The following is a 26,667-nucleotide window of genomic DNA, read 5'->3' on the forward strand; positions in this document are numbered from 1 at the left end:
TGCTGAGTAAGGGAAGGGACTGCAGCTGTCAGCATGAGCACTGAGCTCTCCCCGAGGCAAGTCCAGGGACACGGCTCGGAGGGGGAGTTGGAAGCACCAAGTTTCTGGGAGTACGCATAATGGAGGATCTCACCTGGTCCCTCAACACCATCTCTTTGGTCAAGAAAGCAGAGCAGCGTCTTCACTTCCTGAGGAGACTGAGATGTGTGAGGGACACGAGGCTCCCTTCACCATTCCAACCAATTTTTACCAGTGTCCTGACCAGATACATCACCATCTGGAATGGGAATTTCAAGGCATCTGACTGCAAGTCCCAACAAAGAATTGCGAGAACTCGGTCTCTCTTCCACCCAGAGATATTTATCAGGACAGCTGCATACGCAGGGCCTTCAGCATTGTCAATGATCCCTCCCATCCGTCCAACAATCTCTTTGACCCCCTAGCATCAGGCAGGAGGCACCATATCATTAGGACAAGGACTGTTAGGATGGGGAACAGCTTTCTCCCCCAGGCTGTGAGACTACTGAACTCCCAGCCACTGCCCAGGTCTTACACACATGAAGTGTCATTAGCGTTATACTGTTTACTTTTTAACTTGTATCGTACATGTACCTTATTATTAATTAATTAATTTATTTATGGTAACATTACTTCATATGTTGTGCACCCTGGTCCAGAGGAACGTTGTTTTGTTTGGTGATTACATGTGTACATTCGAATGACGATAAATTAAACTTGGACGTGAACTCTCACTCGGTCACGTCCAGGAACCACAGAGAGGTCATGAACGAGGCAGGTTGGCAGACAGACTGCTCATAAAGACGGCTGCTTTGTTCTGGATGGTGTTAATTTTTGGGGTGGTAGTGGATTTTTGAGGCTGCATGGTAGCATATAGCGTGACACTATTAAAGCTTGGGGCGTTGGATTTCAGAGTTCAATTCCGACGCCATCTTTAAGAAGTTTGTGTGTTTTCCCCTTAACTGTGTAGGTTTCCTCCGGGTGCTCCAGTTTACTCCCACAGTCTAAAGTAGTAGAATTTAGCAGGTTAGTTGGTCATTGCAAATTGTTTTGTGTTTAGGTTAGGATTAAAACAGGTGGGTTGCTGGGTGACAGGGCTATTTAGGCTGGAAAGGCCTGTTCAGTGCTGTATATCTAACTAACTAACCAAATCCATTCATTCATTCTGCCTGGAGATCGGTGACCAGTGCTGTTCACCAGGGATCTGTTCTGGGACCCCTGCCTGCTCTTTGTCCTTATAAATAACTAGGATGAGGAAGTGGAAGGGTGGGTTAGTAAATTTGCAGATCACACAAAGGTTGGTGCAGTTGTGGATTGTGTAGAGGTTATTGTAGGTTACAACAGAACATTGATAGGATGCAGAGCTGGGCTGAGATGCGGCAGATGGAGTTCAATTCAGAAAAGTGTCAAGTGAATCACTCTGGAAGGTCAACTCTGAAAGCAGAATACAGGGTTTAAATGCAAAATTGTTAGCAGCATGGAGGAAGACAGGGATCTTGGGGTCCATGTCCACAGATCCCTCAAAGTTGCTGTGCAGGTTGACAGGGTGGATAAGAAAGTGTATGGGTATGTTGGCCTTCATTAGTCAGGGGATCGAATTCAAGAGCCGTGAGGTAATGTTGCAGCTCTATAAAACCCTGGTTACACCACACTTAGAATTTTGTGTTCAGTTCTGGTCACCCCATTTTAGGAAGGATCTGGAAGTTTTAAAGAGGGTGCAGGGGGGGGGGCGTCACGTGATGACGTGGGATTGAGACGTGTAAATCCAGCTCTCCCGTAAAGAATCAGCAAAGTACCGGTTAAGCAAAACAAAGTTAATAAATACTTTCCGAAAACTATTTATAAACTTTGCAAGACTACTCTACGATATGCCTCGTAAACCGCAACGGAAGAAGTCTGTTGTTGCGAAGTCGCCGCGAGATGGGAAGAAAAAAGGGCCTACTGCAGCGATGGAGCCTCGGACTCAGGTTGGACCTCCTTCAGAGGAGATGCATTCTATCTCCGGCGTAGAACAGGGAGCAATGGCGGCGGTAGCGGTCTCTCGGAAGAAGATGCCGGAAATGCGTATGCGCAAATCGACACAACTCAAACTACAAGAACCGACAGCCATTGCAACTGAAAGTGACTCAGAGTCAGAATTGGATTCCGCAAAGAATACAGATGAAGAGGAAGAGGAAGAACTGGAAGAGATTGGAAGTAAAGGAGATGATGGAGACATAAAAGAGGCTTTATTGCAATTAGTGGCTGAACTAAGAAAAGTAAGAGAAGAGCTTAGAGATATGAAGATGTGCTATAATAAAGCTATGAAAAGACAGGATAAAATGGATAAGAAACTTCAGAAGATGGAAAGAGCAATGGGGCATATGAATGATAGAGTGGAAAAAACAGAAAATGTTCTGCTTGTCTGGAACTCGGAAAGAAATCGACTTTTGGAGAAAGTGGACATGTTGGAAAATTTCAGTAGACGTAATAATATCAAAATTGTTGGTCTTAAAGAAGGTACGGAGGGAGAAAATCCAATAGAATTTTTTCAAAGATGGATCCTGGAAGTTTTGCAAATGAAAGTGGAGGTTCGATCAATTGAAATTGAGCGGGCACATAGAGCTCTAAGACCAAAACCACAAGATGACCAATATCCACGATCGATTTTAATAAAATTCTTAAGATTTCAAGACAAGGAAAGGATTCTACAGGCAGCTGCCCAAGCTGCCAAGAATAGAAAAGGGCCATTGATGATTCAAGGGAACAAAGTTTTTTCTACCCTGACATAAGTTATGAACTTTTGAAGAGAAGGAAGAAATTTAATCCAGTGAAAAAAATTCTATGGGATCACGGTTATCAATTTATATTGCGTTATCCTGCAACCTTGAAGATCTTTTTGCCTGGTGGAGAAAATAGATTTTTTGATGACTACCAGAAAGTGGAGCAGTTTGTGCGAGATTCTCTGAATATTCACCAGATACAAGAACAAATCCAGGGGAGCGAGATAGATTGAAGGTGAAGACTGGGTTAAGAATGGACTTGTTGGATTTTTGGGCAGATGAATATATAAATATATTATTAATTATATGAGGGGGCAAGAAAGATTAAAATTTGAAGAATACTAGTTGGGAATAGTAACATTAATTTTGTTTTTATGTATATATATAATTTTCTTTGTTGCGGGGGAGCTGGAAGAAGCACTGACCAATTGCTACGCTAATCATGTGTGCAAGCGTGGCTTTTGCCGCGACCCGTAAAATGGAGGGGGGTAGTGTTGTGTATCTTTTCATTCACAACATTAGTGGGGGGGTATTTTGTTTTTTCTTTTTTTGTATCTTTTCTATCTTTTTTTTTCTTTTTGCCTGGAAGGTTGGGAGGGAAACACATAGCAACATGGTGAAGTTCAAAGAGATTCCCCAAGGAACTATGAGAGTTGAGAAGATAAGTAATGTTTTAGATTGGAGTAACTTTGTTAAGAATAATGACTAATTTATTGAATTTTTTGAGTTTTAATGTTAATGGGCTTAATGGACCAGTGAAAAGAAAAAGAATCTTAACACATATTAAGAAAATGAAGATAGATTTAGCCTTTTTACAGGAAACACATTTAACAGAAACAGAACAACAGAAACTAAAGAGAGATTGGGTGGGTAGTGTTGTTGCGGCTTCATTTAATTCAAAAGCGAGGGGATTAGCAATTTTGATCAATAAAACGTTACCAATTAGAATACAAAATGTGATAACTGATTCTGCGGGGAGATATGTGATTATACATTGTCAACTTTTCTCTGAATTATGGACATTTATGAATATTTATGCACCAAATGAAAATGATGCAAAATTCATACAAGAAGCTTTTTTGAATGTGGCGTATGCACATGAAAAAATATTAATTGGAGGAGACTTTAATTTTTGCTTAGACCCAATCTTAAATAGATCAACCAAGGCTGTTATAAAATCGAAGGTAGTAAATCTAACTATCATTGATGAAGGATTTAAATTTGATTGATATATGGAGAAGAATCAATCCTAAAGAAAGAGACTATTCGTTCTATTCCCATAGACATAAAACTTACTCAAGGATAAATTTTTTCCTATTATCAATGCATATTCAACACAGAGTGAAAAATGTGGAATATAAAGCAAGAATATTATCAAATCATTCTCCTTTAATGACTGATAAGGAAGAAGTGGCTTATAGATGGAGATTTAATTCAACATTATTAAAATGTCAAGATTTTTGTGATTTTATGAAAAAGCAGATCCAATTTTTTTTGGATACAAATTTACATTCAGTGGATGATAAATTTATACTATGGGATGCGATGAAAGCATATCTGAGGGGCCAGATAATAAGTTATTCGTCTAAAATTAAGAAAGAATATATGGCAGAACTAGATCAATTGGAAAAAGAGATTACAAAATTAGAAAAAGAATCTCAAAGATATATGTCGGAAGAAAAACGAAGGCAACTTGTCAATAAGAAGTTACAATATAATACGCTTCAGACATATAGAATGGAAAAAGCAATTATAAGAACTAAGCAAAGGTATTATGAGTTAGGTGAGAGAGCACATAAAATTCTTGCCTGGCAGTTGAAAACAGAACAAGCTTCCAAAACAATAAATGCAGTTAGAACAAGTGCAAATAAAACATCTTATAAACCTCTTGAAATAAATGAAACTTTTAAAAGTTTCTATTCTGAATTATATCAATCAGAATCACAAAATGATGTTAATGAGATAGAAAGGTTTTTATCACAAGTAACTCTTCCAAAATTGAACTCGGAAGAACAGAAGGGATTAGATATGCCTTTTCCTTTAAAAGAAGTTGAAGAAGCTTTAGGATCACTTCAAAGTAATAAATCTCCAGGAGAAGATGGTTTTCCACCTGAATTTTATAAAAAGTTTAAAGATTTATTATTTCCTCTTTTTATGGAGTTAATACGTCAAGCAGAAAAAACACATAAACTCCCAGAATCTTTTTCAACAGCGATTGTAATAGTATTGCCAAAAAAGACAGAGACCCTATGAAACCAACATCATACAGGCCTATTTCTTTATTGAATACTGATTATAAAATAATAGCAAAAATTTTATCAACTAGATTATCTAAATACTTACCAAAATTAATACATATGGATCAAACAGGATTTATTAAAAATAGACAATTGGCAGATAACGTAACCCGGCTACTCAGTATAATTCATTTGGCACAAAAAAGGGACGAGAAGAGTATAGTAGTAGCCTTGGATGCAGAAAAAGCATTTGATAGATTAGAATGGGATTTTTTATTTAAAGTATTAGGAAAATATGGGTTAGGAACATCTTTTATAAATTGGATTAAAATTTTAAATTCTAACCCTAAGGCTAAAGTAGTGACAAACTCTCAAATTTCAACACCATTTCAGTTAAAAAGGTCAACTAGACAAGGTTGTCCCTTATCACCTGCTTTATTTGTACTGGCGATAGAGCCATTAGCAGAACTAATCAGAATTGATCCAGATATTATGGGTTTTAGAGTTAATCAGGAGGAATATAAAACTAATCTTTTTGCCGATGATGTTTTGATTTACTTAACAAACCCACAACATTCGTTACATAAATTATCTTCTGGATTGGATGAATATGGGAAGGTATCAGGTTATAAAATAAATTGGGATAGAAGTGAAATTTTACCTCTTACTGAAGGAGACTATAGTCAATGCCAGTTAGCAACCCAATTTAGATGGCCGGTAAATGGTATAAAGTATTTAGGTATAAGACTTGATAATGATGTAAAGAATTTATATAAATTTAATTATTTACCACTATTGAAAAAAATTCAAGAAGATCTTGACAAATGGATGATACTACCAATAACATCAGTAGGTAGAGTCAATGTTGTAAAAATGAACATATTTCCTAGATTACAGTATTTGTTTCAAACATTACCAATACAATTACCACAGAAATTTTTTCAAGAGTTAAATAAATGTGTGAGAAAATTTCTTTGGAAAGGTAAAATGCCAAGAATATCATTGGAAAAATTGACATGTACATTTGAGTTAGGAGGGTTACAACTTCCAAACTTTAAGAATTACTATAAAGCAAATCAACTTAGATTTATTGCATCTTTCTTCGATGACCGAAAACCAGCATGGATTAAAATAGAATTGGACAAGATAGGAGAAAATAGACCTGAAGATCTTATATATAAATGGGAATCTAAATGGATAAGGGAAAAGAAAGAATCTCCTATATTAATACATTTGATTGATCTATGGAATAAGATAAATGTTGATAATGAAATCTTTAATAGCAAGGAGACCTTTGTTCCAAAACAGACTTATTCCTTTTACAATGGACAATCAACTTTTATATAATTGGTACCAAAAAGGGATTAAATTTATAGGAGATTGTTATGAACGAGGTACATTGATGTCATTTGAACAACTAAAGGATAAATATAAAATATCAAATAACACCTTCTTTTGTTACTTTCAATTAAGGGCTTACTTAAAAGGTAAGCTGGATCAAACAATGTTTTTGCCAAAACCTAATGAAATTGAAATTTTAATTCAAAAAGGGAAAATTTAAAAATTTATTTCTTGTATGTATAATTTGATTCAAAAACAGACAATTAAACAAGGAATCCATAAGTCAAAACAAAAATGGGAAACATCTGAATATTAATATTGATGAAACAAATTGGTCAAGACTTTGTCTTGACAGTATGACAAACACAATAAATGTTCAACTTAGATTAGTACAATATAATTTTTTACACCAATTATATATTACACCACAAAAAATAAATAGATTAAATTCTAATCTATCCGATAAATGTTTTCGGTGTAATCAAGAAATTGGTACCTTTTTACATTCTACTTGGTCTTGTTTTAAAATTCAACCCTTTTGGATAAATTTAAGAGTCTTATTGGAACAAATTACTGGAACTCAACTTCCACATAACCCTGTATTATTTCTATTAGATGATATTGAAGGGATAAAGCCGAAACTTAAATTGAATAAATATCAGAAAGAATTTATAAAAATTGCATTGGCAGTAGCTAAGAAGACTATAGCAGTTACTTGGAAATCTGATTCCTATTTAGGTATGAATCGTTGGAATAATGAAATGGCTAGTTCTACTCCACTTGAAAAAATTACTTATAATTTAAGAGATAAATATGTAACATTTTTGAATATTTGGCGCCCTTATTTACAAAAGATAGGATGGCATATTTAAGTGCTCCGATAAAGATCTTGGTCCCTTGGGGAAAGTAACGAATAAGTATACCAAATTTATTTTGAATTCCATGGAGCATGTGGGAACCTTCCAATACCCAGGCGGTTCTTTTTTTTCCTTCTTTTCTTTTTTAGGTAGGACTTTATATGGGGGGGGGAAGGGTTAAGGGGAGGGGGGAGGGTAGATATTATCTTTTCATGTATTCTTTTTGAAAATTCAATAAAAATTATATTTAAAAAAAAGAGGGTGCAGAGGAGATTTACCAGGATGCTGCCTGGATTAGAGAGGGTGCAGAGGGGATTTACCAGGATGCTGCCCGGATTAGAGAGGGTGCAAAGGAGATTTACCAGGATGCTGCCCGGATTACAGAGGGTGCAGAGGGGATTTACCAGGATGCTGCCCGGATTAGAGAGTCTAATGAGGGAAAGTTCAGCAAGGGAAAGGGGAGACTGCCTTTTGATCACTGGTGGGATCGCTCTACTACGGAGAGGGGAGACCGCTCTTTGATCACCAGGGATTGCTCTGCCATCAGAGAGGGGAGACTGTCTTTTCATCGCTGGCTGGATTGCTCTAGTGCCAGAAGTAAGGGGGGGGGGGGGGCGCGAAGGCTGCCACTGCGCCCAGAGAATGTTACCCAGGTTTTCTACGTTTTGAATTGGGATACGAATATGGACTTGGACTATGGATATGGACTTTTTTTCATTCTTATAGTATTTTATAATAATCTCTGTTTTTGTCCAAATTTTCTCCTTTTTTTGTGGGAGGAGGGGGATTAATGTGTCTGTTCCATTTTTGTTTGTTTTTGTGCAGGGAGGGGGTATTTGGGATTGATAATAGTACTGCTGTTCTTTTCTTTTTTGCTTTCGTGGCTAACTGGAGAAGAAGAATTTCAGTGTTATATACTTTGATAATAAATGAACCTTTGACCTTGAAGCTAGGGGTTTTTTCCTCTAGAGTGAAGGAGGATGAGAGGTAACTTCATACGATAACGTAGTACAGTACAGGCCCTTCAGCCCATGAGGTTGTGTTGACCTTTTAATGTACACCAAGATCAAAATCACCCTTCCCACCCACATAACCCTCCATTTTTCATTCATCCATTGTGCCTAACCAAGAGTCTTTCAAATGTCCGAGTGTATCTGTCTCCAACACAACCCGTAGCATTGTGTTCCATGACCCATCACGCTCCGTGTAAAAAACGATCTCTGACAGCTCCCCTATGCTTTTTTCCAATCGTTCTTAAAATTATGCCCCGTTAGTTATTTCTGCCCTGGGAAAAGGTCACAGGCTCAATCTATGCCTTTTATCATCTTGTAAACCTTTAATCAAGTCGCTTCTCATCCTCATAAAACAGGAGGTTGGGACTAATCAGAGTCCCTTTTCCTGGTGAGGAAGATCTTCCTTCCAACCATTTGGTTCTTGAAGCAACTGACCAGTACAGTTCAGCCACACTAGAACCACACCCCACTCCAATGGACTGCCTTTTTATTATGTTCTACAACATAGAACACTACAGGGCCTTCAGCCCACAATGTTGTGCTGACCCTTTAACCCACTCTAAGATCAATCTAGCCCTTCCCGCCCACATAACCCTCCAGTTTTCTATCATCCATGTGCCTATCCAAGAATCTCTCAAATGTCCCTAACATATCTGCCTGTATCACCACCTGACAGTACATTCCACACACCCACCCCTCTGTGTAAAAAAAAAACCAACTACCTCTGATATCCCTCCTGTACTTTCCTCTACCACCTTAAATGCATTGGTATTAAGCCATTGGGGAAAATGTCTCTGTCTGTCCCCTCAGCCTATGCCTTTTATCTTGTACACCTCTATCAGATCACCTCTCATCCTACTTTGCTCCAAAGAGACACTCACAACACGCTGGAGGAACTCAGCAGGTCGGGCAGCATCCGTGGAAACGATCAGTCAATATTTCCGGCCGGAACCCGGAGGCCCGAAACATTCGACTGTTCTTTTCCACTGATGCCGCTCGACCTGCTGAGTTCCTCCAGCGTGTTGTGAGTGTTGCTTTGACCCCAGCATCTGCAGAGCATTTTGTGTTTATGGTTTGCTCCAAAGAGACAAGCCTTAGCTCACTCAACCTATCCTCGTAAGACATAATTCTAAACCAGCTGGTAAATCTCCTCTGCACCTTCTCCAAAGCGCCCATGTCCTTCCTGTAATGAGGCGAGCAGAACTTAACGCAATTCCCCAGGTGTAATCTGACCGGAGTTTTACACGGAGATGGGAGCAATGGAGAGGGTAGAGAGTGCCAGGTACACGTACCATACGGTCTGTTGCTCTGTCCCTCCTCAGTGAAGTACCGTGTGGCCTCCAGCGCCGATTCCTCTTCCGGCCAAATAGCTGCCAAAACACAAGAGGTGACTTATGGGGCTTGTAACATGGAGGGGCACACAGCGAGTGGCAGAGAAGGAGTCTGGAGGGAATGCAGTGCCCTGGGGGTTGGATGATCCTGGGATTAAACATTTCTCCTCTCTCCTGATTAGTGTAACTAAAGGCATTTCCATCAGTAGTTCATAAATTGTTTGCAAACCTTTGTGCAATAAGATCCTAAGATCTATTTTAGGGAGTGCTATTCAACCCCCACACCCCGGTACAAAGCACTGAAACCTACTGAATATCAAAAGGCCCAGGTATAGTGGAGTGGAGAGGATATTTCCTATAGAGGGGGAGTCTAGGACCAGAGGGCACAGCCTCAGAATAGAGGGATGTCCATTTAGAATGGAGATGAGGGGGAATTTCTTTAGCCAGAGAGTGGTGAATCAGTGGAATTCTTTGCCCCATTCATCGGGTATATTTGACACAGAAGTGGATAGGCTCTTGATTAGTCAGAATGACAAAGGTTACAGGAGAACAGGGTTCATGGGGTTAATAAATCAGCTGTGATTGAATGGCAGAGCAGACTCAATGGGCTGCATCCAGTGTCTTAGTCTTAATTTCTTCCTCCCCTGTTCATGGCCCTGCACTTCGGCCTGTCTCCACCAGAGTAACTCGAGCAGGAAGTTGACGCATCTGACCCGGTCGACACTGGTCAAAAAGTCAAAGCTTCAAAGTAAACATTATCAAAGTATGGACATGTCACCATATACAACCCAGAGATTCATTTTCTTGCAGGCATTCACAGGAAAATAGAGAAATACAGGAGAATGGATGAAAAATTACAAGTAACAAAGACTGATAAATTAAGCACATAATAGATGTATATAAATAATATTGAGAACATGAGTTGTAAAGGGTCCTTGAAAATTAGTCGATAGGTTGTGTTCAGTGTTGTGGTGAGTCATGTCCTCTTCTCATTGTTACTGCTGGGAAGGAGATACAGAGCCTGAAGGCACACACTCAGCGATTCAGGAATAACTTCTCCCCCTCTGCCATCCGATTTCTAAATGGACATCGAACCAGTGAATACTACCTCATCATTTCTTTATTTCTCTTATTTTGAACTACTTATTTTAACTTCAAGACATATATACCTTTACTGTAATTCAGTTTCTTTTTGTCTATTTGTACTGCCATAAAGATAACAAATTTCATGATATATGCCGGTGATATTAAGCCTGATTCTGATGGTTATGAGGTAATAACTGTTCCTGAACCTGCTGGTGTGGGTCCTGCCCGATGGTTATCGGGTAATAACTGTCCCTGAACCTGCTGGTGAAGGTCCTGCCTGATGGTTATCGGGAAATAACTGTCCCTGAACCTGCTGGTGAAGGTCCTGCCCGTTGGTTATCGGGTAATAACTGTTCCTGAACCTGCTGGTGTGGGTCCTGCCCGATGGTTATCGGGTAATAACTGTCCCTGAACCTGCTGGTGAAGGTCCTGCCTGATGGTTATCGGGTAATAACTGTCCCTGAACCTGCTGGTGTGGCTCCTGCCCGATGGTTATCGGGTAATAACTGTTCCTGAACCTGCTGGTGTGGGTCCTGCCCGATGGTTATCGGGTAATAACTGTCCCTGAACCTGCTGGTGAAGGTCCTGCCTGATGGTTATCGGGTAATAACTGTCCCTGAACCTGCTGGTGTGGGTCCTGCCCGATGGTTATCGGGTAATAACTGTCCCTGAACCTGCTGGTGTGGCTCCTGCCCGATGGTTATCGGGTAATAACTGTCCCTGAACCTGCTGGTGTGGGTCCTGCCCGATGGTTATCGGGTAATAACTGTTCCTGAACCTGCTGGTGTGGGTCCTGCCCGATGGTTATCGGGTAATAACTGTCCCTGAACCTGCTGGTGAAGGTCCTGCCCGATAGTTATGGGGAAATAACTGTTCCTGAACCTGCTGGTGTGGGTCCTGCCCGATGGTTATCGGGTAATAACTGTCCCTGAACCTGCTGGTGAAGATCCTGCCTGATGGTTATAGGGAAATAACTGTCCCTGAACCTGCTGGTGTGGCTCCTGCCCGATGGTTATCGGGTAATAACTGTCCCTGAACCTGCTGGTGTGGATCCTGCCCGATGGTTATCGGGTAATAACTGTCCCTGAACCTGCTGGTGTGGGTCCTGCCCGATGGTTATCGGGTAATAACTGTCCCTGAACCTGCTGGTGTGGGTCCTGCCTGATGGTTATCGGGTAATAACTGTCCCTGAACCTGCTGGTGTGGGTCCTGCCCGATGGTTATCGGGTAATAACTGTCCCTGAACCTGCTGGTGTGGGTCCTGCCCGATGGTTATCGGGTAATAACTGTTCCTGAACCTGCTGGTGTGGGTCCTGCCTGATGGTTATCAGGTAATAACTGTCCCTGAACCTGCTGGTGGGGCTCCTGCCCGATGGTTATCGGGTAATAACTGTTCCTGAACCTGCTGGTGTGGGTCCTGCCCGATGGTAGTAGTGAGAAGATATTATTCGATAGCAAAGGTCAGACGATTTTGGGACCTGATCGGACTCAGCAACCTGTGAATGAACATCAGCGTATTCATTCAAATAAATCAGTCTAAAGTTTGTTTAGAACATAGAACAGTACAGCACAGTAAAGGCTCTTCGGCCCACAATGTTGTGCCCACCCTTAAACTCTGCCTCCCATATAACCCCCCCACCTTAAATTCCTCCATATACCTGTCTAGTAGTCTCTTAAACTTCACTAGTGTATCTGCCTCCACTACTGACTCAGGCAGTGCATTCCGTGCACAAACCACTCTCTGAGTAAAAAACCTTCCTCTAATATCCCCCTTGAACTTCCCACCTCTTACCTTAAAGCCATGTCCTCTTGTATTGAGCAGTGGTGCCCTGGGGAAGAGGTGCTGGCTATCCACTCTTATCTATTCCTCTTATTATCTTGTACACCTCTATCATGTCTCTTCTCATCCTCCTTCTCTCCAGAGAGTAAAGCCCTAGCTCCCTTAATCTCCGATCATAATGCATACTCTCTAAACCAGGCAGCATCCTGGTAAATCTCTTCTGTACCCTTTCCAATGCTTCCACATCCTTCCAATAGTGAGGTGACCAGAACTGGACACAGTACTCCAAGTGTGGCCTAACCAGAGTTTTATAGAGCTGCATCATTACCCTGTGACTCTTAAACTCTATCCCTCAACTTATGAAAGCTAACACTCCATAAGCTTTCTTAACTACCCTATCTACCTGTGAGGCAACTTTCAGGGATCTGTGGACATGTACCCCCAGATCCCTCTGCTCCTCCACACTACCAAGTATCCTGCCATTTACTTTGTACTCTGCCTTGGAGTTTGTCCTTCCAAAGTGTACCACCTCACACTTCTCCGGGTTGAACTCCATCTGCCACTTCTCAGCCCACTTCTGCATCCTATCAATGTCTCTCTGCAATCTTCCACAATCCTCTACACTATCTACAACACCACCAACCTTTGTGTCGTCTGCAAACTTGCCAACCCACCCTTCTACCCCCACATCCAGGTCGTTAATAAAAATCATGAAAAGTAGAGGTCCCAGAACCGATCCTTGTGGGATACCACTAGTCACAATCCTCCAATCTGAATGTACTCCCTACACCACCACCCTCTGCCTTCTGCAGGCAAGCCAATTCTGAATCCACCCAGCCAAACTTCCCTGGATCCCATGTCTTCTGACTTTCTGAGTAACCCTACCATGTGGAACCTTGTCAAATGCCTTACTAAAATCCATGTAGATCACATCCACTGCACTACCCTCATCTATATGCCTGGTCACCTCCTCAAAGAACTCTATCAGGCTTGTTAGACACGATCTGCCCTTCACAAAGCCATGCTGACTGTCCCTGATCAGACCATGATTCTCTAAATGCCCACAGATCCTATCTCTAAGAATCTTTTCCAACAGCTTTCCCACCACAGACGTAAGGCTCACTGGTCTGTAATTACCTGGACTATCCCTACTACCTTTTTTGAACAAGGGGACAACATTTGCCTCCCTCCAATCCTCCGGTTTTAGGCTCCTCTTTTAAAATGTCTTTGCATTCAGTAGAAAGTCTTGCTTGATTAAAGGCAATTTTGTTCTGATAGTGTTTCTTCCTGTGGGACTTGTGTGTACCGGTGACACAGTAGTATAGCAGTCAGCTTACAGTACCAGCAACTGGTGGTCAATTCTGTTGCTGTCTGTGAATTTATATAGGTTTCCTCCAGGTGCTCTGGTTTCCTCCCAGAGTCCAAAGATACACAGCTCAGGGTTAGTAAGTTTTGGACATACTATATTGGAGCAGTAAGCATTGTGATCCTTGTGGGCTGCCGCCTTGAACTATGCTGGTCTTTGATGCAGATGACACATTTCACTGTGTGTTTCAACGTGACCATTTTAACCTATATGTAGTGCACAATCTGTGTGTAGAATGTGTACTTTATGTTTGAGTTATATACTTGTGAATGCTGTTCATCCTGCTGCGTGTAGGTTTTTCAATGTACCTGGGATTAGCACAGAGACACTTTATATCTCCAATTGATGCCCTTCTTGGATAGGAGTAGTCATTCATATTTCATTTGTGGTGCTCGATGTGCGAACGCCTTGAAATATCTGCATATGAAGAGAGCTCTTAAACACCAAGCACAGCTTGAATAAGCTATGAGTTGAAAAATCTCTGCATGGACTTGTGTGTATGAAAATAAAAAGTACACACATAAAATGCTGGAGGGACTCAGCAGGTCGGGCAACATCCATGGAGATAAATAAGTAGTTGACGTTTTGGGCCGAGAGCCTTCTTCAGTCCTGACAGTTTATCCCCTCCATAGGTACTGCCTCACCTGATGAGCTCCTCCAGCACTGTGTGTGTGTGTGTGTGTGTGCATGCCTGTGTGTGTGTGAGAGAGTGAGTGTGCATGCGTGTGTGTGTGTGAGAGAGTGAGTGTGCATGCCTGTGTGTGTGTGAGAGAGTGAGTGTGCATGCGTGTGTGTGTGAGAGAGTGAGTGTGCATGCCTGTGTGTGTGTGTGAGAGAGTGAGTGTGCACGTGTGTGTGTGTGAGAGAGTGAGTGTGCATGCGTGTGTGAGAGAGTGAGTGTGCATGCCTGTGTGTGTGTGAGAGTGAGTGTGCATGCGTGTGTGTGTGTGAGAGAGTGAGTGTGCATGCCTGTGTGTGTGTGAGAGAGTGAGTGTGCATGCGTGTGTGTGTGTGTGAGAGAGTGAGTGTGCATGCCTGTGTGTGTGAGAGTGAGTGTGCATGCCTGTGTGTGTGTGAGTGAGTGAGTGTGCATGCCTGTGTGTGTGTGAGTGAGTGAGTGTGCATGCCTGTGTGTGTGTGAGAGAGTGAGTGTGCATGCCTGTGTGTGTGTGAGAGAGTGAGTGTGCATGTCTGTGTGTGTGTGAGTGAGTGTGCATGCTTGTGTGTGTGTGTGTGAGAGAGTGAGTGTGCATGTCTGTGTGTGTGAGTGTGCATGCCTGTGTGTGTGTGTGTGAGAGAGTGAGTGTGCATGCCTGTGTGTGTGTGTGAGAGTGAGTGTGCATGCCTGTGTGTGTGTGTGAGAGAGTGTGCATGCCTGTGTGTGTGTGTGAGAGTGTACATGCCTGTGTGTGTGTGTGAGAGAGTGAGTGTGCATGCCTGTGTGTGTGTGAGTGTGCATGCCTGTGTGTGTGTGTGTGAGAGAGTGAGTGTGCATGCCTGTGTGTGTGTGAGAGAGTGAGTGTGCATGCGTGTGTGTGTGTGTGAGAGAGTGTGCATGCCTGTGTGTGTGTGAGAGAGTGAGTGTGTACGCGCGTGCGAGTGAGAGGGAGAAATAAGAACTGTGACATGTTGTGGGATACTCTCTGTTTATCCTACCTGGCGGCTGGTGCAGTCTGTACAACACTCTCAGCTTCTCCGCGAGGTCACCGTGGTACATTCCACCTGTCAGAAACAGACAGGTTATTGACGCAGGGCTCACAGACGTCCATCACCAACCCTCTCCCATAGAGAGCACCATGACAGGCGAGGAATTCCAACTGATACTCGTGGAATCATGTTGGAGTGCACTGCCTGTCCAGGGGCAGTGCCGAGGGACCGGCCTGTCCAACAGCCATGGGTAAGGGTCAGCACCCTATCCAAGGGTCAGCAGTGACAGAAGATTTCTCAGCTGGAAGGACAACCCTGGGACACCCTGACCATGCCACCTGGAGTAAGCTTTGATCTGCTAACAAAGACAAGACTGCCACCTCTGAGGTGAATCAGTCTCTCTCATACCCCCACCCCCCCCACCCCCCCACACACACACACAAACATAGAAAATAGGTGGAGTAGGCCATTCAGCCCTTCGAGCCTGCACTGCCATTCAGTATGATCATGGCTGATCATCCAACTCAGAACCCTGTACCTGCCTTCTCTCCATACCCCCTGATCCCTTTAGCCACAAGGGCCTTATCTAACTCCCTCTTAAATATAGCCAATGAACTGGCCTCAACTGTTTCTTGTGGCAGAGAATTCCACAGATTCACCACTCTCTGTGTGAAGAAGCTTTTCCTTAATCTTGGTCCTAAAAGGCTTCCCCTTTATCCTCAAACTGTGACCCCTCGTTCTGGACTTCCCCAACATCGGGAACAATCTTCCTGCAACTAGCCTTTAGAATTTTATACGTTTCAATAAGATCCCCCCTCAATCTTCTAAATTCCAACGAGTATAAGCCTAGCCGATCCAGTCTTTCATCATATGAAAGTCCTGCCATCCCAGGAATCAATCTGGTGAACCTTCTTTGTACTCCCTCTACGGCAAGGATGCCTTTCCTCAGATTAGGGGACCAAAACTGCACACAATACTCCAGGTCTTGTACAACTGCAGTAGTACCTCCCTGCTCCTATACTCGAATCCTCTTGCTATGAATGCCAGCATACCATTCGCCTTTTTCACCGCCTGCTGTACCTGCATGCCCACTTTCAATGACTGGTGTATAATGACACCTAGGTCTCGTTGCACCTCCCCTTTTCCTAATCGGCGACAATTCAGATAATAATCTGTTTTCCTGTTCTTGCCACCAAAGTGGATAACCTCACATTTATCCACATCAAATTGTATCTGCCATGAATTTGCCCACTCACCTAACCTATCCAAATCACCCTGCATCCTCTTAGCATCCTCCTCACAGTTAACACTGCCGCCCAGCTTCGTGTCATCCGCAATCTTGGAGATGCTGCATTTAATTCCCTCATCTAAGTCATTAATATATATTGTAAACAACTGGGGTCCCAGCACTGAGCCTTGCGGTACCCCACTAGTCACTGCCTGCCATTCTGAAAAGGTCCCGTTTATTCCCACTCTTTGCTTCCTGTCTGCCAACCAATTCTCTATCCACATCAATACCATACCCCCAATACCATGTGCTTTAAGTTTGCACACTAATCTCCTGTGTGGAACCTTGTCAAAAGCCTTTTGAAAATCCAAATATACCACATCCACTGGTTCTCCCCTATCCACTCTACTAGTTACATCCTCAAAAAATTCTATGAGATTCGTCAGACATGATTTTCCTTTCACCAATCCATGCTGACTTTGTCCGATGATTTCACCGCTTTCCAAATGTGCTGTTATCACATCTTTGATAACTGACTCTAGCATTTTCCCCACCACTGATGTTAGGCTAACCGGTCTATAATTCCCTGGTTTCTCTCTCCCTCCTTTTTTAAAAAATGGGGTTACATTAGCCACCCTCCAATCCTCAGGAACTAGTCCAGAATCTAAAGAGTTTTGAAAAATTATCACTAATGCATCCACTATTTCTTGGGCTACTTCCTTAAGCACTCTGGGATGCAGACCATATGGCCCTGGGGATTTATCTGCCTTTAATCCCTTCAATTTACCTAACACCACTTCCCTACTAACATGTATTTCCCTCAGTTCCTCCATCTCATTCGACCCTCTGTCCCCTACTATTTCCGGAAGATTATTTATGTCCTCCTTAGTGAAGACAGAACCAAAGCAGTTATTCAACTACTTGGAAACGCAAGATACACACTTTCACACAAACACACACAACACATAACACAGGCACAAACACACGAGCTCACACACACATTTACACAAACACACACACCCACACACATTCACACAAGGCGACACACACATTCGCACATACATACACACACAGCCACATGCACATACACACTCACATACAACACATACACAGACACACATAACGCAAACACATGACACACACACACATGACACCTACTCAGGCCAGTGACGAACTCCTTGAAGCTGATGAGCGCGTCCCTGTTTTGGTCCAGGAGACGAAACATGCGAGCGGCCAGCACCTGGGAGTGTGTGCCACAGGCCCAGGGGGAGACAGCCAGGAAGAGGTCAGTGAACTGCTCACAGTCGATGCGGTACTGCTCCAGGTACGGCTGGCTAAGGTCGTGTCTCTCGGCCGCAGTGCTGCTGCCGCCCCAGTAACAACTCGTCATGTGCTTGGCCTGACAGAGGGCAGGAGAAACAAAACACCATCAGCTAAAGGGCCAGAAAGGATCCCACACACCTGCTTGTCCCACTCTCATCGAGGGCCTGTAGGGATCCCACCCACCTGTCTGTCTCACTCCCGTCAAAGAAGAGGCTACATAACATCCACACCAGGAATGACTATAATCAAACTTAAATCTTGAAGATAAAAAATCTTGAAACACAGCAGGTCTCTGCTGCCTTGAAAGTGGGAGAATGTCAGAATATGCCTGGCAGATGTCGTGAAATTTGTTGTTTTTACAATACATAATAATAAAGACACAAAATATCCAATAAGAAATATATTTAAAAATTAAATTAGTACAAAAATAGGGGGAAAATTGTGAGGAGGGGACCACAATCTTGCCGTAGGGTTTGGAGGTTTGTGTGCCGCAATGACCTTGAGAGTTACAGTATGTTGGCTGGAGTCAGGGCTCCGATAGGGTCACCCATGCCGAACAGGTCAAAGGGTAGAGGCCAGACTATGAGTGGTCTACCTGATCCTCCAGGTTCGGGGGTACAGCTCAGGGCTAGCAACCCTGACTAGTAAAACAAAACTGTTATGGAAACATCAATGAAGAATCCTTCTACATCTGAGTGTGACAGTATTCCTGAGTCTCCACCTGGAACTTACGTGACTGACAGTAGTGAAAGCTACTGACACGATGAACGCCCGCAGCATAACAGGCAGTAACTAAGTGTTCATGGGTTCATTATCCATTCAGAAATCTGATGGTGGAGGGGGAAAAAACTGATCCTAAAATGTTGAGTGTGTGTCTTCAGGCTCCTGTACCTCCTCGATGAGAAGAGGCCATTTCCTGGGTATGGGGGTCCTTAATGATAGATGCTGCCTTGTGGAGGCATCACTCCTTGAAGATGACCTCGATGGCGGTGAGGCCGGTCCCCATGGTGGATCTGGCTGAGTTTACAACCCTCTGCAGCTAATGAAACATAGCTGCTGTCGTGCCTTCTTTGTAATTTGTAACTGTATCAGTATGTTGGGCCCGGGATAGATCCCCAGAAAGGGTGCTCACCCTTCCCACTGCTTACCCCTCGATGAGGACTGGTGTGTGTTCCCTCGGCTTCCCCTCCCTGAAGTCCACATTCAATCCGCATAGTCAACCAGTGAGAAGAGGTCGCTACCTAGAGCTCCGCACCTCTGCTCCGTCCGCAAGGAAAAGCGGGATCTCTCGGTGGCCACCCTTTTCAATTCCACTTCCCATTCTGACATGTCCATCCATGGCCTCCTCTACTGTCGCGATGAGGCCACACAGGCGGAGAAGCAAACCTTATATTCTGTCTGGCATGAACTTCTGGTAATGCCCCTCCCCCCACCCCTTCTCTATTCCCCATTCCCTTTCCCTCTCTCACCTTATCTCCTTCCCCCTTTTCTTTCTCCCATGGCCTTCTGTCCTCTCCTATCAGACTCCCCCTTCTCCAGCCCTGTATCTCTTTCACCACTCAACTGCCCAGCTCTTTACTTCACCCCTCCCCTCCCTCCCAGTTTCACCCATCACCTTATGCTTCTTCCTCCCTTCCCCCCACCTTCTATATCTGACTCCTCACCCTCTTCTCCAGTCCTGCCGAAGGGTTTTGGGCCAAAACGTTGACTGTACTTTTTTTTCAGATGCTGCCTGGCCTGCTGAGATCCTCCAGCTTCAATTTCCAGCATCTGCAGATCCTCTCTCATTTGTGAAAGGTAGAAATGTTTGACACTGCAATCTGAGCCCACCACAGGAAGGGGTGGTGAGGAGGGGCAGGTTTCACAGGCAGTTTCCAAAGCAGTTGGAGACTATGCCATATTTGCTGATTTGCCATGTTTGTGGACAGAAGTTCAGAGGGTGATGAGGGGGCATACAGGAGTGAGATCGATCCGCTAATTGCATTCAACATCAGTAGGACCAAGGGATTGACTGTGGACTTCAGGAAAGGGACATCAGGAAAACACACACCAGTTCTCATCAAGGGGTCTGCAGTAGAAAGGGTGAGCAGTGTCAAATTCCTCGGTTTCAAGTTCCTGGCTGTCACTATCTCTGAGGATCTTTCCTGGGCCCAACATATTGATGCAACTACAAAGAAGGCACGACAGCAGCAATATTTCATTCGCAGTTTGAGGAGAACCTTGCAAATTTCTACAGGCGTACCGTGGAGAGCATTCTAACTGACTGCATCCCTGTCTGGTATGGAGGGGCCGTTGCAAAGGATCGGAAAAGGCTGCAGAGGCTTGTAGACTCAGCCAGTTCCATCGTGGGCGCTATCCTCCCCACCATCGTTGACACCTTCAAAAGGCAGCATTCATCATTAAAGTCCCTTTCCAACTGGGGCATACCCTTGTCTCGTTACTACTATCAGGGAGGAGGCACAGGTGCCTGAGAAGTTCAAAGTAAATTTTATTGTCAAAGTACACGTCACCAAATACAACCCTGAGATTCATTTTCTTGTGGGCATACTCAACTAAGCTATAGGACAGTAACCATAACAGGGTCATACACACTCAATGTTTTAGGAACAGCTTCTTCTCCATCATCAGATTTCCAAATAGACAGTGCACCCATGAACACTACCTAGTTCTTCCAGCATTTTGAGTGTGTTGCTTGCATTTCCAGCACCTGCAGATATTCTCTTGTTTGTAACTGGCTCACTATTTCACTCTGTTTTTGCACTACTTGCTTATGTCTTGTATTTCTTATTGTAACTTAAGTCTTCTTTACGTATCGCACTGTACTGCTGCTGCAAAACAACAAATTTCGGAATGTACTGTACCCCAGTGATAATAAACCTGACTCTGACTCTGAGCGGTCTTGACTTTAACCACCTCTTCTCAGCCAGGATCTCCTCTGTACCTGGAGACTTTTCCTGATTCATCCATATCAGCTGCTGCTTCAGGGTTCAGGGTGACCCGACCGGACTGACCATTAACGTGTAATTCACTGACAGGCCTCACGACAGCTCTAACCTTGAAAAGCAGATAGAGTTCCTCCAGTTCCTCGATGCTGAAGGCGGTGTCAGTCAGAATGGCACGCACCTGCAACAAGACGGCGCAAATTCAGGAAACATAAGTCAACAGAGATGACTGGTGGAACAAGCTGATGATGTGACCCGCAATGATGAGCATCACGTTGGGGCATTTTAAAAACTCTTCTGTTGTAAGCTGAGCCAGCTCTATCACAGGATCAACCCTCCCCACCATCGAGGACACCTACAAAAGGTAATGTCTCAAAAGTTGGCATCCGTCACCAAGGACCCCATTACCCAGGACATGCCCTCTTCTCACCGCTACCATCAGGGAGGAGGGGGTCTGAAGCCTGAAGACACACCCTCAGGAATAGTTTCTTCCCTTCCATCATCAGATCTCCAAACACCTCACTATTCCTTTATTTTTGCACGATCTATTTTGTAATTTATAGTAATTTTATTTCACTACACTGTACTGGTGCCACAAAGCAACTCACTTCTCACCACCTAAGAGAGTGGTGAAGGATCTCAGCCGGTAACGTTGACTGTTTATTCCCTTCCATAGATGCTGCCTGATCTGCTGCGTGTCGCCAGCATTTTGTGTTCCTCTGGGATTCTAGCATCCGCAGGATCTCTCATGTCTGATAACAAAAGTGATTCAGATTATTTTTTTTATCTGCATCAGAACTGTCAAATTCCACCGCAGGTCACCCATGGGTACCATTACCACTCTGCAAAGGCGCTGCCTGGCCTATGCAGCATTTCCAGCATCTGCTCTGAGTTTCCGGGCCTGGCCCAGCATTCACTGCATTTCAGAACCTCCTACAGGGGTCTTTTAGTTCCTCTCCACCTTCCTATATCAACACATGAACACCAAAGCCATCTCAGCAACCCAAGTCTCACCTAAGAGGATTTCCCAGGCCTACTGACCCTCACGTACTTGCCCTTCCAACTTATTCGCCCCCTCCTACTCACCCCTCCGCAACCTTCTCTATGGCTCTAGGCCGTTGATGATTCAGGCAGAAGATAAAAAAGCCTGAAAGCACGTACCACCAGGCTGAAAGACTGCTTCTACCCTACTGTTATAAAAGTTCCTTAGTACGATAAGATGGACTTTGTCCTCACAATCTACCTCGTTATGACCTTGCGCCTTATTATCTGCCTGCACTGCACTTTCTCTGTAACTGTAACACTTTATTCTGCATTCTGTTACTGTTTTCCCTTGTTCTACCTCAGTGCACGGTGTAATGATCTGATCTGTATGAACAGAGTGTAAGACAAGCTTTTCACTGTATCTCAGTACATTTGACAGTAATAAACCAATTCCAATGCAGAATTCGTTACCTGAAATGTTAACTCTTGGTCCTAGATGCGGCCTGAACTACCGAGTGTTACCACAATTTTATAAAGGCACGTAGATGATAAAAATTGAGGGCTATGTAGGAGGGAGCTCCAAAAGGACCACAACCCTGCCATGGTTTGCAGGTTTGCATGCCTCAATGACTCAGAGAGCTATGCTGGCTGGGGTCAGGGCCTTATGCTTTGGCTCTTGGTAGGGTCACCCATGCCAAACAGGTCAAAGGGTAGAGGCCAGACTAAGAGTGGTCCACTGGTCCTCCAGGTTCGAGAGGAGGGGTATCATCTCAGGGTAACAACCCAGACTGGTCAAACAAAACTGTTGGAAACAGCAATGAAAAACCCTTCTCCATTTGTGTGCTACGGTATCCCTGAGTTTCCACACAAGACTTGCATGGCTGACAGTAGTGAAAACTGAGAGGAAGCTACCGGCACGATGAAGGAAGCCCTGATCACTGCCAAGACCAAGACACAAAGTGATTTTGGCCAAGGACAGAGAGAGATGGAGGACCTTTATTGCTGTCAGCTGGCATAACGGGCAGAAGGTAGGTAGGTAAGTACGTACGTGCGAGAGAAGGGCTAGAATGATCATAAAGCACGTTAAAAGGTCAGCACAACATTGTGGGCCGAAGGGCCTGTACTGTGCTGTAATGTTCTATATTCTAAGTAAATAAAGTGCTTTCCCTGCTTCAACCAAGAGTGTACCTTCCCTCCACTGCCAGATTTCCGCCCTTCCCAACTCCAGAGTACAGGGGCCCATCTCTTCCAAATGTCTTTCCTGTCCCACGGGCCACCCCCTTTCTTCCAGGTCCGTGGAGACTGCTAGCCGTTCCTGTGCATGTCCCTTACCACACTCCGCTTGGCCGAGTCTTCCAGGGTTTGAATCACCTTCAATCTCTGCTTGAAACGCATCTGCTCAATCGCCTCCGCTTGGATCGAGCCGAACTTCTAAAGAGAGGAAGAACGAAGCAGCCCCTGAGGGAGGAGATCTCAGCTCACAGTTCCCACCCTTTCAGGTCCAGCCTCAATGGCTCCCCACACCAGCCTTAGACACCAATGAAAGGAGAGACCTGTCCCTCCAACGGACGGTGCTACTGAGGGGCAGGAAGTCAGAGCGTGGTGGGGGCGTGGACATTGCAACAAGACAAGAGTTAGTGCATTTCCTCCTTGCGGCTGCTAATGCTGCCACTACAGCGGCAAGGTATTCTACCAGCCTACTGGTGTGAGAGAGTGTGAGTGAGAGAGAGAGACTGTGCACTCATGAGAGACAGAGATAGAGAGATGAGCGATGGATAGACAGATAGTCAAACTCTGTGTGTGTGTGTGTGTGTGTAACTTGGGCTCCTCAGGCTTGATTATGTCGAAGATGGTGATAATCGTGTTTTAATTTGATACTGTCCTGTGCTTGGAGCCATATTTGTGTGCGAGTGGGGTGGACAGGAGACTGGGAAAGGGGCTTGCCTCGCATCATGTATTATTCTTGTGTTGCTCTGCAGAACACTGGGCACGCTGCGTTGATGCTGGAATGCGTGGTGAAATTTGTGGGCTGCCCCCGGCACATCCTTAGGTTGTTGGTTAAAGGAAATGGTGCATTTCACTATGTTTCAATATACATGTGCTAAATAAATCTGAATCTGAAATAGTTTATTTCTGAGCAGCATAGTAGTATGGAGGTTAATGTAACACTGTTATAGCACCAGGAAGCTGGCTGTCTGTCCATTCTCCCCAAAACTGTGTGCATTTTCTCCAATTTCCTCCCAAATTCCAAAGATGCTGGTTGGTGCTGGATTCTAGGAGGGGAATTTCTAGTGTTCTTATGAGATGACTTTTGAGAGAAGCTCTGGTTGAGCCCACTAGTGGATCAGCTATTCTGCTTTGGGTGTTGTGCAATGAACCAGAACTGATTAGCGAGCTTAAAGTAAAAGACCCTAAGGGGAAAGTGATTATAATATGATTGAACTCACCCTGAAATTTGAGAAGGAGAAGCTAAAGTCAGATGTATCAATATTACAGTGGAGTAAAGGGAATTATAGAGGAATGAGAGAGGATTTAGCCAGAATTGATTGGAAAAGAACACTGGCAGGGATGATGGCAGAGCAGCAACGGCTGGAATTTCTGGATGCATTTGGGAAGGCACAGGATATAGACATCCCACAGAAAAAGAATTATTCTAAAGGAAAGATGACACAACTGTGGCTAATAAGAGAAGTCAAAGCCAACATAAAAGTCAAAGAGAGGGCATATAACAGAGCAAAAATTAGTGGATGGTTAGAGGATTGGGAAGCTTTTAAAAAGTAGCAGAAAGCAACTAAAAAAGTCATTAAAAAGGTAAAGTAAGCTAGGCAATAATGTTAAAGAGAATACCAAAAGTTTCTTCAGATACATAAAGTGTAAAAGAGAGGCGAGAGTGGATATCGGACTGCTGGAAAACGATGTTGGGGAGGTCATAATGGGGGACGATGAAATGGTGGACAAACTGAAGAAGTATTTTGCATCAGTCTTCATGGTGGAATACAGGAGCAGTATGGTGGGAGTGTCAAGGGCATGAAGTGTGTGAAGTTACCATAACTAGAGAGAAGGTTCTTGGGAAACTAAGAAGTCTGAAGGTAGATCAGTCACCTGGACTAGATGGTGTACACCCCAGAGTTCTGAAAGAGATGGCTGAAGAGATCGTGGAGGTATTAGTAATGACCTTTCAAGAAACACTAGATTCTGGAATGATTCTGTAAGACTGAAAAATTGCAGATATCACTCCACTTTTCAAGAAAGGAGAAAGGCAGAAGAAAGGAAACTATAGGCCAGTTAGTCTGACCTCAATGGTTAAGAAGATGTTGGAGTTGATTATTAAGGATGAGGTCTCAGGGTACTTGGAGGCACATGATAAAGTAGGTCATAATCAGCATGGTTTCCTCAAGGGAAAATCTTGCCTGACATATCTGTTGGAATTCTTTGAAGAAATAATTAGCATGACAGACAATGGAAATTGATTGATGTTATGTACTTGGATTTTCAGATGGCCTTTGACAAGGTGCCACACATGAGCCCATGGTATTACAGGAACTATTCTAGCAGATAAAGCAGTGGCTGATTGGCAGGATGCAAAGAGTGGGAATAAAGGGAGCCTTTTCTGGCTGGCTGCCGGTGACTAGTGGTGTTTCACAAGGGTCTGTGTTGTGATCGATTCTATTTATGTCATACGTCAATGATTTGGTGATAGAGTTGATGGCTTTGTTGCAAAGTTTGCCGACGATATGAAGATAGGTGGGGAGGCAGGTGGTTTTGAGGAAGTACAGCGGCCATAGAAGGACAGACAGATTAAGAGAATGGGCAAAGAAATGGCAGCTGGAATACAATGTCGGGAAGTGTATGTTCCTGCACTTTGATAGCAGAAATGAAAGTGTTGACTATTTTCTAAATGGAGAGAAATTACAAAAATCTAAGGTGCAAATGGACTTGGGAGTCCTTGTGCAGGATTCCCTAAAGGTTAATTTGCAGGTTGAGTCTGCGGTGAGGAAGGAAAATGCAATGATAGCATTCATTTCAAGAGGACTAGAATATAAAAGCGAGGATGTAAAGCGGAGGCATTATAAAGCATTAGTCAGTCTGCACTTGTAGTTCATTGAAACCTATGACTTGTAAATAGAACAAAAAATAGGGGTAGCCTCCTTTTCTATAGACACACAGACAGAACAACGGCCACACTTCTGGAGAACCCCTGTCTGTAAGCAGAAGAGCGCTGGGTTGGGTTGCGTTGGGGAAGGGGCAGGTAGGACACAAGGTAACAAACTTCACTGCAAGAGAGGTGTTGAAGCCCGCCCATGCTCACCTCGTATGATGCCTTAATCAATTCAAAGATGTCAACCTGTGATGGCAGGTCATTGCCCCCGGTGAGTATCGCGTGCAGGTGTGGGATAGGAGGGGAAGCAGACTGCGTGTTGCAGACATTGTCCAGGTAGCTGAGGAAAAGGCAAAGTCAGTTTATTCCGCACAGCCGCCAGAGCAAACACTCGGGGAAACAATAATCAAACAATCGCATTAACTTAAGTTCACACTGAGGAAAGTTCATACTTTTCTCCCCTCACATCACGCAGAAGATACAAATATCTGAAAGCACGTACTACCAGGCTCATTGACAGCTTCTAACCCGCTAATGACCAGTCCCCGAGAATGGTAAGATAGACTCCTGACCTCATAATCCACTGCCTTATGACCTTTCACCTTATTGTCTGCCTGCACTGCACTTCCCTCTGAGAGCTCCAGTTTCCTCCC

The 26,667-nt window shown here is 43.9% G+C and overlaps 1 protein-coding gene across 1 annotated transcript in view; it reads right to left on the bottom strand.

The window, feature by feature from the left end:
- Positions 1-26,667, bottom strand: part of LOC134349158 (TBC1 domain family member 9B-like) — an 82,534-nt gene that overhangs the window by 7,427 nt on the left and 48,440 nt on the right. Inside the window, exons 13-18 of the mRNA XM_063053073.1 lie at positions 26,225-26,354; positions 23,248-23,346; positions 21,044-21,112; positions 17,825-18,065; positions 15,448-15,513; positions 9,521-9,598 (exon numbers count right to left, since the gene is read on the bottom strand). Of these exons, the coding sequence (XP_062909143.1) occupies positions 9,521-9,598; positions 15,448-15,513; positions 17,825-18,065; positions 21,044-21,112; positions 23,248-23,346; positions 26,225-26,354 (683 nt within the window). The remainder of the gene's footprint in view (positions 1-9,520; positions 9,599-15,447; positions 15,514-17,824; positions 18,066-21,043; positions 21,113-23,247; positions 23,347-26,224; positions 26,355-26,667) is intronic.

The sequence above is a fragment of the Mobula hypostoma genome, chromosome 7 (assembly GCF_963921235.1).
Source record: "Mobula hypostoma chromosome 7, sMobHyp1.1, whole genome shotgun sequence".
Classification (NCBI taxonomy): Eukaryota; Metazoa; Chordata; class Chondrichthyes; order Myliobatiformes; family Myliobatidae; genus Mobula; species Mobula hypostoma.